At 42.0% G+C, this 12,902-nt stretch overlaps 1 protein-coding gene across 2 annotated transcripts in view; it reads right to left on the bottom strand.

Moving 5' to 3' along the window:
* PIGU (phosphatidylinositol glycan anchor biosynthesis class U) overlaps positions 1 to 12,902 on the bottom strand; it is a 77,534-nt gene that overhangs the window by 60,033 nt on the left and 4,599 nt on the right. For both annotated transcript variants that reach the window (XM_036419774.2, XM_036419775.2), the window contains exons 3-6: positions 9,725 to 9,784; positions 8,546 to 8,608; positions 3,712 to 3,821; positions 890 to 990 (exon numbers count right to left, since the gene is read on the bottom strand). In XM_036419774.2, the coding sequence (XP_036275667.1) occupies positions 890 to 990; positions 3,712 to 3,821; positions 8,546 to 8,608; positions 9,725 to 9,784 (334 nt within the window). The remainder of the gene's footprint in view (positions 1 to 889; positions 991 to 3,711; positions 3,822 to 8,545; positions 8,609 to 9,724; positions 9,785 to 12,902) is intronic.

Here is a 12,902-nt window from a genome sequence, read left to right as displayed (position 1 = left end):
TTTTTTTTTGTAGTTCTTTTTTTTAGAAAATTTTTTTTTAATATATTTTATTGATTTTTTACAGAGAGGGAGAGGGAGAGAGAGTTAGAAACGTCAATGAGAGAGAACATCGACCAGCTGCCTCTTGCACACCCTCTACTAGGGATGTGCCTGCAACCAATGTACATGCCCTTGACCGGAATCGAACCTGGGACCTTTCAGTCCGCAGATCGACGCTCTACCACTGAGCCAAGCCGGTTTCAGCTGTAGTTCTTTTTTTTAATTGGATTTATTGGGGTGACTCTGCTTAATAAGATCATACAGGTTTCAGGTGTACAATTCTATAACACATCATGTGTATACTGCATTGTGCAAGCACCATTCAAAGTCAAGTCTCTTTCCACCACCATTTATTCTCCCTTTGCCCTCTTCCACCGCCCCCACCCCTTTCCCTCTGGCAGTCACCATAATGTCCGTTTTTGTTTTCATTTTGCTTAATGCCTTCATCTTTTCCACCCAGTCCCTCCACCCTCCTCCCCTCTGACAGCTGTCAGTCTGCTTTAAGTATCTATGGGTTGTTTGTTAATTTATTTTGTTCTTTAGACTCCACATGTAAGTGAAACCACATGGTGTTTGTCTTTCTCTGCCTGGCCTTATTTCACTTAGCACGCTCTCCGGGTCCACCCACAGTGTCCCAAAAGGTAACATTTCCTTTTTTTTTTTTTTTTTTTTTTTTTTTTAATAGCTGAGTAGTAGTATTCTATTGTAAATGTACCACAGCTTTTTTATCCACTCATACTTGTGTAATTAAAAAAAATTTTTTTTTAAGTGTTGCATTGTATTTTTTAAAAATCCACAATGTGTTACAATACCCTACAAAAATCAGGGCTTGTACTTTCTGGTGTCTTACCTTTTATCGTGGTCAGAATGAAGAAAGCAATGAGGGTATTGTTGATGGCGCAGGTAGACTTGGCAACACAAGATAAGATCGTGTAGGGATTTAAGAGATAGCTGGGGAAAAGCACACATATTTGGTATTAGTAATCCTGGTCAAAGGACCAGAGAGTCTATGTCACTATGTGCAGAAAATTAAAGAGATTTAGTATTAGTACTAAAAACATACTCAAGGGGAGGCAGCTTCTTAGCAATGAGTTCTCCTAAGTAGAAGAGAATGGAGTGGGCTTGAGGCCAATGCGTAAAAGGTACTGAACTTTCACTCCTTTTTCTGTGCTATGTGGTCTATAGAAAACTGTCTTATTTAAGCACTAGAAGCCCAGCACGCAAAATCACGTGGCCCCACCCACCCATAAGCGCCTCACCAAGCCCACCCCACCTGGCCCCACCCGCCTGCTGCCGGCCACTGTCTTGCTGTGACCAGAGCCTGTGGGCCACAGGGAGGGACTGAGAGATGCTCCATGCACTTAATGGTGACTGGTTGTTTGGTCGTTACGGTGTTAGGGCCACTGGCTTTTTATAATATACTGTAGAGATCCTATAAACTAGCAATAACATTATTCCTGTTTCGCAGATGAGGAAGCTGAGACTAAGTTATTACCATATTTTCCGGCATATAAGACGACCCCCTAATTTTACAGTTAAAACATAGGTTTAGGCCTATATTCGCTGTATAAGACTACCCCCCACTTCAAAGAAAAGACTTACTTTGCCGTCAAGATCTGCAGGTAAAAAAAAAAAAAAAAAAAAAAAAAAAGATCTGCAGGTAATTTTTGTGCAATTTTGGTCTTTTGCCCCCGATTTTCGGTTGACTTATTTTCGTTTCAAAAGACGTCTTATATGCCGGAAAATACGGGTAATTAACTTGCCCAAGGTTCACAAGCTAATGAATATATTAAAAATTAGGTCTCTTCAGCTCTAAAGCTATATTTTTTTTTACCACCTCAAACTTCAAAATGATAAAATTATACCAATTTCCCCATAATCATATGTCTTAGGAATGCTACATGCATCTCTGAAAACCAGAAAAGTACTTTTTCCTGTCAGGTTCCTAAGCCATGACACAGGACACTCCCGTTCAATGGCAGAGCAGCTTGGATTTAGCCCTCCTGGTGGTAAAAGTGTCCCCGAGCCAAGACCCCGAGGCGGAACACGTTATCTGCTGACTCCGACAAGCTAGTTCCACAGAACCTCACAGGCACCTGAACTTCCACTGGGATGGCACTGAGCTGAAACATGTAGTCTTTTCCTGAGATGAAAAGGAATGGACTAAGAAAATGAATTTGAAATAAGTAAGGAAAGCTCATATACTCATAATGGATTATTATTTTTATTTATTTCTATCTTGCTTCCACAAAAGATTAGAGGTGACTCAAATAAGAACCGAGAATAAAAAATAGCAGTAAAATAAAAACAGAAATAAAGAAACAAGACCAGGGAAAACATGAATAAAAGGAGAAAGTGAAGGCCAGGGAAAGAAGACCCAATTTGTCTTCTACAGCACCATAATAATCAGCTTCAAATCTGGCTCTGCGTTTCCTGGCAGACTGTGTGAAAAGGGAGACCAGTTACATAATTCTGATTATCAGATAGGAAGAAACATACCAGTGTCTCAGGGAGATTATAATTATTATTTACAAATAAAGACCTTAAATCCAATACCTCCCAGGGCTGTAACACTAGCAGTTCTAAAGACAAAGGCCTAGAAATTGTTGGTGTGTTTTTTTCCAGCAATGACAGATAGGCTTATTACACAACCTTTAAAGAAATGGCTGCTGCTATTACAAAACTACCCTCAGGAGACATATTAATCCATAAGGGACTAATAGTGTCCCTAAACCTCTGGTTCTATTAAATAGTTCCCAGCAATTTTTCTAAAATACATAGATATGAACTGATACCTCAAAACTGGTGGTGGTGGTGGTGGTGGTGGTGGTGGTGGGAGGGAACCATTTCTAAGTAGAAGATGATGTTTAAGAAGCAGCTACACAGCCAGCTCTCTGGACTACTGAACAGGAGAGTCACACACAGGCAGAGGGTTGAATAAACTGTCCTCAGAAGGCTCCTTCTAATTCTAAAGTTCTAAGGTCATGTTTTTCCATGAGGAAACTTGTCTGACTTGTTTAATGTGTATCTCTAAAACTAGTATATTATTAATATTCAATGACTATTAGTTGGTGGAATAATTATTCACATTTGCCTATCTCAGGAATATAAACGGGAATAACCTGAAAGAATTAATCTTACTGACAGCACGGAATACTCCTAAGGCATTCTTTCACAGAGCTCCGTAGTTTCACTCTCCCATACCAGTCGCCCTTTTAGGCATCTGGGATGGGTCTGTTTGGAACTCTACTTGTTTTCTGACAAATGGGGGGCTAACTTGTTCATGAAGGATAAAAGCTGCTGAAAACAACAACCACATAAAGACCAGGATTTTATTTAATCCACATATCACAACTGAAGAAGGATCTTTATTTTTTTTTTAAAGAAACAAACAGTGGTTACAAGTAGGCTAGAGCTCAGATCAGCATAGAGTGAAAAAGAATCTGTGAAGGGTGGATTGTGCGTGTTCCTGTATGAGGCTTTGTCCCAACAGAGAAAGAATGGCTCTGTCTCTTTTGCTGGCCAGAACCCCAGTTGTGCAACAGAACTACAGCAAATACTTGATGACTAAGACTGCAAATCTCCAAAAATACAACAAACAACATGAGAAAGTCTCATCAGATTTTCCTCGCATTTGCTGGCTCTGAGCCTGTTTTGTCAGAGAATACTTACAACAGGGCCACTTTCAGAGGGATGTAACGCATTTCCATTGGCGTTCGGATGAGTTCGGCCACATCTGGGGCATACTGGTCTAGTTCAAGGAGGAGTTTCTGCTTTTTAAACTGGAAAGAATGACAAAACACATTAAACAAATTACTTTCTGTTGCTTTTAGGATGAAAACAAAAGTCCTGCCATGACCCACGTGGCCCCACCTCTCCAGGCGCATCTCATGCCCACTCCCCCCACCTCTCACTTTCCAAGTTCAAATATCATGAGCACACCAGGCCCCTCCTGCTCCCAGGCCTTTCTTTACATTTAACCTGGAACAACCTCTTCTCTTACCCTAGTGAACTCCACATAGACCTGAGTAAAATAATCTTTCTCAGCGAGGCACATTCACCCCCACCTCGATTGGGTAAAATCTCCCCATTATGCACATTGTTTCATAGCACTGTTCACAGTTATAACTTTCTTAAAAATGTATGTGACTAATATGCGGTTCCCTCACTAGACTATGAGTTCCCCAGGGTAGGGACAGTGTTTATTGCCAATACCTGGCACAGTGAGCAAAGGATAAACACCCGTTGGATGGTTATATGAATGACTAGGTGGCAAAGCAAAGTTCTTATTCATTCTGAAGTCATTATCAATGGCCTAAAGACTGCAAAGTCCCATCAGCAAAGTGAAATGTTTTCATGCAAAGTGAAATGGTCCCTTGAATGTCACAGTATCCTGAGTTTTCTTCTGCGCTCTCTCCTTTCAAGTTGTTGACTTCCAAAGAGGAAGTGGGGAATGGCCAGGATGAACAGGAAGAGGGCTGGGCGTGGCTGGGCGTGGCTGGGCAGCTGGATGGGTAAGAGGGAGTGAGATGGGGGTGGAAAGCTTTTGCCTTACCCTGGTATGTCCCAACAAGTTCACAGGTGTGTTCCAGAATGAAAAAGGGTTAGGCAACCTTATAAGTAAACATGGGTCAGACTACAGATGGAAAAAGTCTCTGAACCTAAAATGGGTAGCCTTGCTCATTTAATGATCAGAGAATCTTATTTAGACCATATAAAAATCAATGCTGCAACCTATTATAAAATACAGTAATTCAGAGCAGCCAAAGTAGCTAGCACTTAACTATGTGAGTAAAGATTTAATGATGAAAATGACAGGTGACAACAGAATATATACTGCACTGTACCATTTATATAAAGTTAAAAGCATGAAAAAAAAAACACTACATGTGATTTAGGGATATTACACGGCCATGTGTAGAAATAATAAATGCAGAAGTCAGAACAGTGGTAACTGGTGAGAGGGGGAGTAAGGAGATGAAAGTATAGAGAGAGGCAACTCTATGTGTAATGTTTTATTTTTTAAGCCAAAATAGATTCATAGCATGTATTTTTAAAATATATTTTATTGATGAGAAGAAGAGAGAGGGAGAGTGAGATAGAAACGTCAGTGATGACAGAGAATCACTGATCAGCTGCCTCCTGAATGCCCCACACTGGGGATCAAGCCAGCAACCAGGGCATATGCACTTACCGTGAATCAAACCATAGGTTGATGTTCAACCACTGAGCCATCCCAAATGAGTGTATTATTCTTTATATATTTTCTCATATCTTAGGTATTAATAATTTAAAAATTTTAAGTAAAAAAAAAATCATCTTTCAGTTCAAAAGAAATTCAAAGGATCATCACAGGAATACAAGTAACCCCAGATTTCTTATATAACTTAAGCTAGAGGCATAATCAGAAAACCTGAACAAACTTCAAACTTCAAAAAACCTCTCTGATCATCTCTGAGAGTCCAAGTTAAGTTGTAGGAATTATCATCAGTAAAACTTATACTGCCATGCACAGTTGGGTTTGTTTAATTAAACGGACAAAATATAGACTACGGAGTTTTTATCAAAGGAAAGGTGGCTAGCTCAGCAAACAGAGGGCACTGAGGACAGCTGCAGTAGCAGTGGTAGGACTGAGGCCCCACTAGCTAAGGATTGTGGAGTTCTGTGGCACAAAGAAGGCCACCTGAAGAGTGTGAGATCCAGGAGACACAGGGAGCTCATATAGGAGCAATTTAGTCTCGCTGGAGGTATGATATGGGCTCATTCTGAAAAAGTGGGGAAGATTTGGAGGAAGATATGTGCCAATGCTCTATCTAAACCAACCATAGTTTATTAGTATCATCAAAATCTGCCATTTAGAATGAGTTAATTTTTAACAGTTTATTTTTTAAAATATATTTTTATTAATTTCAGAGAGGGAGGGAAGAGAGAGATAGAAACATCAATGATGAGAAAGAATCCTTGACTGGCTGCCTCTTGCATGCCTCCTACTGGGGAAAGAGCCTGCCACCCGGGCATGTGCTCCAGACTGGAATCAAACCTGAGACCCTTCAGTCTGCAGCCAATGGATGCTCTACCCAATGAGCCAAACTGGGTAGGGCAATTTTTGACATAGTTTAAATGAAATTCTTATTCTGACCACATAACCAAATGTTCGAATAAGCTGAATTCTGAGGATGAAGAAACAAAACTACCGTATTTTCCGGCGTATAAGACGACTTTTGAACCGAAAAAAAGTCAACCAAAAGTCGGGGGTCGTCTTATACGCCGAGTTTTATCCTGAAAAAACGTCTCGATATGCCGCTAAGTGAATTTTCCAACTCGATCCCGAAAATCGTCTGAATATGCCACTAAACGAATTTTCCAACTCGATCCCGCACCAATCACTGCAAGGCTGCTCAGACCACCTCTCTAACTCAGCCAATCCGAGCAGGCTTTTTATGCATGCAAATTATGCATGTTCTGTACCGGAAGCTACACTGTGTTCTAGTAAAAAGCCTGCTCAGATTGGCCAGAGGTCTATTAAAAAAAGAACTGGTGTTGCCTCGGAAGTGAGGAGTACTCTTATACAGCAAAGATAGGCCTAAACCTATGTTTTAACTGTAAAATTAGGGGTCGTCTTATACGCCCGGTCGTTTTATACGCCGGAAAATGTGGTATTCCAAAATTTAAGTTGGTGCCAATGATAACAGAGTGTCTTGGTGTGCTAAAAAACAAGGTAGTGACAATTAGCTCATTTGGGCTTTGGTTTCCCTCTTTAAATCACAAAGAGGGGAAAAAAAATTAAAAATCTCTATCTGTTTCCATATAAATTAGGAAACAAGTTATTGCCAAAACTGGTTTGGCTCAGTGGATAGAGCATCGGTCTGCAGACTGAAAGGTCCCAGGTTCGATTCCGGTAAAGGGCATGTACATTGGTTGCGGGCATATCCTCAGTACGGGGTGTGCAGGAGGCAGCTGGTCGATGTTTCTCTCTCACTGATGTTTCTAGCTCTCTATCCCTCTCCCTTCCTCTCTGTAAAAAAATCAATAAAATATATATTTTTAAAAAAATTATTGATGAATGAAGCCAACAATATTCTCCTTGAATTTTCTGTCACATAAACTAGTGAACTCGCCCAGCCCGTGTAGCCCAGGAGGTCATGGTTCAATTCACACACATACAGTTGAGGGGATCAGGCCTGCAGGGGAGGGCAGTTCGGGGGACCAGGCCTGCAGGGGAGCAGTTAGGCGTCAATCAGGCTGGCAGGGGAGTGGTAAGGGGGTGATCAGGCAGGCAGGGAGGCAGGCAGGCGAGCGGTTTGGAGCCAGCAGTCCTGGATTGTGAGAAGGATATCTGACTGCCTGTTTAGGCCCGATCCCTCCTAAACGGGCAATCAGGCATCCCTCGAGGGGTCCCAGATTGGAGACAGTGCATGTTGAGGGACATACCCCTCCCTTGTGCATAAATTTCGTGCATCAGGCCTCTAATTGTTAACAAGTATCTACAATGTAGTTCTTAATCATTTAGGGTAGGAATTAAGAACTCTTTAAGCACTGTTAACAATTATGAACTCTCCACACGAAAAAAAATGACATATCCACATACATATACAAATTTTCATACCACCTCAAGGGTTTCATAGACCTAATAAGGGACCCCAGGTAAAAAAACTCTCAGTCTAGATATTTTAACAGTGTCTCTGAGGTCTAAAATTCTGTAATTCACCACTTCATTTGTTACTGATGACAGTCTACCGTAGACTCTACAGAAAGGCAGACTGCTATTTCTGGTTCTATTACTTGGTAACAGAAGTGAAAATGAACCACAGACAGACAACATTAATGGGATGCAGCCTTCTCTCACCCTGGTCAAAATCTCAGTGGCTCTCAGCCAATCAAGGAGGACTGCAGCCAATTTTTAAAATAACTACATAGATAGTACACATGGTTTATCTGTTAACTCTCTCAGAACCAAGGAAAATGAAAATAGTCCCACTATACAATTCTCCTTGGCTATTACATATGGATTAAAACTAAAGTTTGCATCAACACTTTCAACAGGTGTTTAATATATGCCAATTTTTCCAATTAAGATTGCTCTCTGCAGAGAAATAGAAGCTTCACTGGGAATCTGATTTTACCTCAGATAGGCATAGCACAGTGAGTTAAAAGCTGTATTAATTTTCCTCTGTAAAAAAACAAAACTGGTGAAAGGTATGGAATAATTTTTAAGCGTCCTCTTTAATATAACTGTTGTTCAATTCCACTTGCTCCAAAAAGTCTGAACTGGCACAGGTAAGAGGATATTAAGCTACAAAGATCAAATGAATCTGTATCTATTAGTAAAGTTGTCTTGTTCAGCTATTCCAGGACTGGCTGAACAAGCCAGAGCTGCACTCCCACATCTCAGTGTCTTAAAACATGTTGTATCCTTAAGTACATGCATGACCTTTGATCTTCTTAATAACAGATACCAGCAGGTTACCAGATTCTATAAGTTTTGTCCAACACACTGACTACTCACCACAACTTTATTGAAGTCCTGGATTGCAAAATACAGGGCAATGGCAGTGAGTGCATCAGTTATCTGTTAAGAGAAAGAATAGTAACAGGAAATGAACCCAATTAGTGTGGGAGTAAAGGAATGCTACAAGGGTCTGAAGTTTCTGGAAGGCAGTGGACTATCCAGTACTGACTTCTTAAAGTCAGGCAGAACCTCAGCCCTCACTTTGACTACCCAAAGAGAAAGCCTTTTCAGGGAGGTATGACTGGAGAACTTGCTTTATAATTACAAGTTACTAAGTTTTCTGAAAAGTGGAAATAGTACCCACTGCTTTGTAGGCCTGATGTATGCCAAGTGCCTAGAACAGAGGAAGTCCGCGATAAACAGCACTCATAATAATTAAGGAAGAGCTCAGTGGACCTCCTATTTTACCCAGATTTTTCAACCCTATATTAATCAAGTGTTTCAAATTACTATGCTCTCAAAACATGGCCCTGTCTTCCCAATTTCTTACCCCTGAAAGTCTCACCAGGCCTAAGTCCTTGTCACAGAATCTCCTGGCAGAATGCTTAGGCAACTGAGGATATCCTCAACACTGGCACCATAATGAAAGCCAATCATAGAATCTTGGAGCTAGAAAATTCAAGGCTGCATACTTCACATATGAAATTTTAAAAATATAAGAAATTAGAACTGGTCATATGTCATAAACTACTCTTCATAATTCCATAACACAGTTGATCTTGAACATCCTGGGTTTGAACTGCATAGGTCAACTTATATGCTGATATTTTTCAGTAAATATTTGTACTGTTTTCCATTCAGGGTTGGGAGTCTACAGATGCATAAAGCCAACTATATGCATTGATCAATATCATTTTATTTAGGGGACTTGAGCACCCAAGGACTTTTTTTTATATCCATGGGGTGACGGGGAAAGGGGAAGAGGTTGTCCTGGAACCAATATCCCTGGATACCAGGTGACAACAGTGTGGGGGGTTGACACCATTAACCCCCTATTGTTCAAGGGTCAAATGTACAATTCAGTTCCATGAATCCAAATTAAAAAATAGGTTTTTGCTTTTATATTCTAAGAAACTCCTGAGCTCCTAAAATATATTATTTTCTTAAAAACAAGAAGATTAAAGACAATAAAATTTAAAATATATACATATTCATTTTATGTGGAAGGTTGCTTACCATAAATACCAATTCAGCATAGTCAATCAGGAAATGAAAGAGGTATATTATTAATGGAGTCTGCAGGAGAAAAATAAACAAGCAAATTAATTTAAATCTTACTATTATCAGTGTCCATAGGAGGGGGTGGGGTTAGAAGCTATCCTGTCAGGAACAATGTCTTTCTTTCCTAGAATACTGTTCTATGCTAGTTGACCAGTGTACATATGAGAGAGAATAATTTTGTATCACTGGATAATTTTGTGCCACTAGGAAAAGCTGCTGAATTGAATAAAGGGCTAACTACTGTGGCTGCAGGCCCAGAGACCCAGCAGTTACTGTTGAGGGGGGTTTGAATCAGGCCTGGAAAGAGACCTGAAGAGAGAAACAGGGGCTGATCTGTAGCGTCTGTGGCAGCTTTTGATCAGCACTTGCCTCTCTCTTTCCCTCTGAGCCTGGCCAGCAGCCCTGTCTGTCTGAGAAGGCCCTGTTAATAGGCCTAGAGACACTGACTGGCATAGAAACTGGCCCATCTTGCCGAAACCGGTTTGGCTCAGTGGTAGAGTGTTGGTCTATGGACTGAAAGGTCCCAGGTTCGATTCCGGTCAGGGGCATGTACGTTGGTTGCGGGCACATCCCCAATAGGGGGTGTGCAAGAGGCAGCTGGTTGATGTCTCTCTCTCATTGACGTTTCTAGCTCTCTATATCTCTCCCTTCCTCTCTGTAAAAAATCAATAAAATATATTTTTTTAAAAGAAAGAAAGAAAGAAATTGGCTAATCAGAACCAAATCTGGGTCAACTGTGAGGAGCCAATGGCTGCCTAGGAAGCAGAGCTTTTGACATGGACTGGCATAGAAACTGGCCAATCAAAACCAAATTGGCCAGCAAAGGAGGGCAGTTGGGGGCAAGATCAGGCCAGCAAGGGGAGGGCAGTTAGGGACAAGATCAAACTGGCAGGGGAGGTCAGTTGGGGGCAACCAGGCTGGCAAGGGGAGGGCTTTGGGGGGCAAGGTCAGACCAGCAGGGGAGAGCTATTGAGGGTGAGATGAGGCCAGCAGGGGAGGACCTTTGGGAGCGAGATCAGGCTGGCAGGGGAGGGTAGTGGGGGCAAGATCAGGCTGGCAGGAGAAGGCAGTTGGGGGCGAGATCAGGCCCCAAGGGGTCCCCGATTGGAGAGCATGCCGGCTGGGCTGAGGGAATGGCCCCTTCCATGCACGAATTTCACGCAGCAGGCTACTAGTCTATAACAATATCTACCCTTCTTGAGTATAGTCCTTCAGAGGTCCCTAATGAAAGCCAAGTCTTGCCACCTTGCACTCAAATTCATATTTCCGGAGCACCATAAGATTGCCAATAACTCCTTAATTTTTTACCAGCCAATTTCTGTTCTGTATTTCTGCCTCTTAACTGTACCTCTTATAAATTGGTAAATGCATCAAGAAGAAAGCAGCTCAGAATGTCACAGTCTCACATTTTTGTACTTTCTTCTCTGGGACTTTAGCCTCTTGAATCTTGGCTATCTTGGTACTTTCCAGTGTCTTCAAGCAAATGTCTTTTGTATTCATCATGCTTTTCTAATTGTTCTGGCGTGGAGGGTTGGTCTGCTACTGTAATAGTAAAGTGCATGACTTGGTTTTAGTGAGTCCATGCTGGTGACTCAGGAGGCCTCTTCCTAAAGCCAACCACACACAAAAATGTGTCCTATGATACTGTAAAGGTCATCGACAGGCTTTGTAGTGAGAACAAGCTGGCTTTGGAATCAGACGCAGGTTTAAAACCAGGTTCCACTAGCTGGTTTGGCTCTGTGGACAAAGCATTGACCTGAGGACTGAGGGGCACATGCCCAGGCTGCAGGGTTAATCCCCGATGCGGGGCATGCAGGAGGCAGCTGGTCAGTGATTCTTTCTCATCGTGGATGTTTCCATCTCTCTCCCTCTCTTTTCCTCTCTGAAATCAATAGAAGTATATTAAAATCAGGTTTACCTGTGTGCCTTTGGACATGCTGTTTCCCCTCTGAGCCTTAGTTTCCTCAGCTATAAAATAATAGTGACCTATTTCATCGGGTTCTTGGAAGGATGGAGTGTAATTTGCACAAAGTACTTATCACACAGTAAACCTCAATATATTAGCTGCCTGAGATAAACTTTTTACCTCTTTTTGAAAATGGGGGCATCAGCTTTGCCTTTCAAAGTTCTAAAAGAATTAAGCTTTTACAACTATCTACTAATGGATTCTTTTTTCTCCATTTATCTTTGTTAGTAAAAAGTAGTAACTTGATATTTATATTACCAATAGCCTCCTTTCAAAGTGTTTTGATGCTTCAGATAGTTTAGAATGGCTCTAAATTAGTCTCAGAAATATCAGAACAAATACCGGTAGTTCTCAAAAAGCCTATCAGTAAATGGGCTGGTTTCTATAATGAACTAACATATATGCAGTAGTTTAATTGCATATACTACTACTAGTGGCCCGGTGCATGAAATTTGTGCCAAAGGGGGGATTTCTTCAGGCCAGCCGGCAATCTCTCCAATTGGGGACCCCTTGGGGGATGTCCGACTGCCAGTATAGGCCTGATCCCTACTGCTCTCCCCTGCTGTCCTATTTTCTCCCCCAATGACCCTCCCTTGCTAGCCTGATCTCACCCCCAACTGCCCTCCCCTGCCAGCATGGTTGCCCCCAACTGCCCTCCCCTGCTGGCCTGATCTCTCCCCTAGCTTCCCTCCCTGGCCGGCCAATTTGGTTCTGATTGGTCAGTTTCTATGTGACTCAGCATCAAAAGTTCCACCTTCTAGGCAGCCATTAGCTCCTCACAGTTCACAAAGATTTGTTTTTGATTGGTCAGTTTCTATGCCAGTCATCATCAAAAGCTCCACCTCATAGGCAGCCATTGGCTTCTCACAGTTCACCCAGATGTGGTTTTGATTGGTCCATTTCTTTACCAGTCAGTGTCTCCAGGCCTATCTCTGGACCTGATCAGAGAGGTGGGGCTGATCAGCAGCCCCTGCAGAGGCCCTGAGAGAAACAGAGGCATGGTTGCTAGTGAAGCCCGGAGAGAAACAGAGAGGCAACAGAAGCTGCAGATCAGAACTTGCCTCTCTCTTCAGTCCTCTCTCTGGGCCTGATCCACAGCCCTTTAGCAGTCAGTGCTGGGTCAACACACCTGCACCACACCCACAAGGGCAGCAGCCAGTGCTATGT

This window comes from Pipistrellus kuhlii, unplaced genomic scaffold (genome assembly GCF_014108245.1).
Source record: "Pipistrellus kuhlii isolate mPipKuh1 unplaced genomic scaffold, mPipKuh1.p scaffold_m20_p_6, whole genome shotgun sequence".
Taxonomy (NCBI): Eukaryota; Metazoa; Chordata; class Mammalia; order Chiroptera; family Vespertilionidae; genus Pipistrellus; species Pipistrellus kuhlii.
The sequence above is the reverse complement of the archived record's forward strand: the minus strand, read 5'-3'. Positions and strand labels throughout refer to the sequence as shown.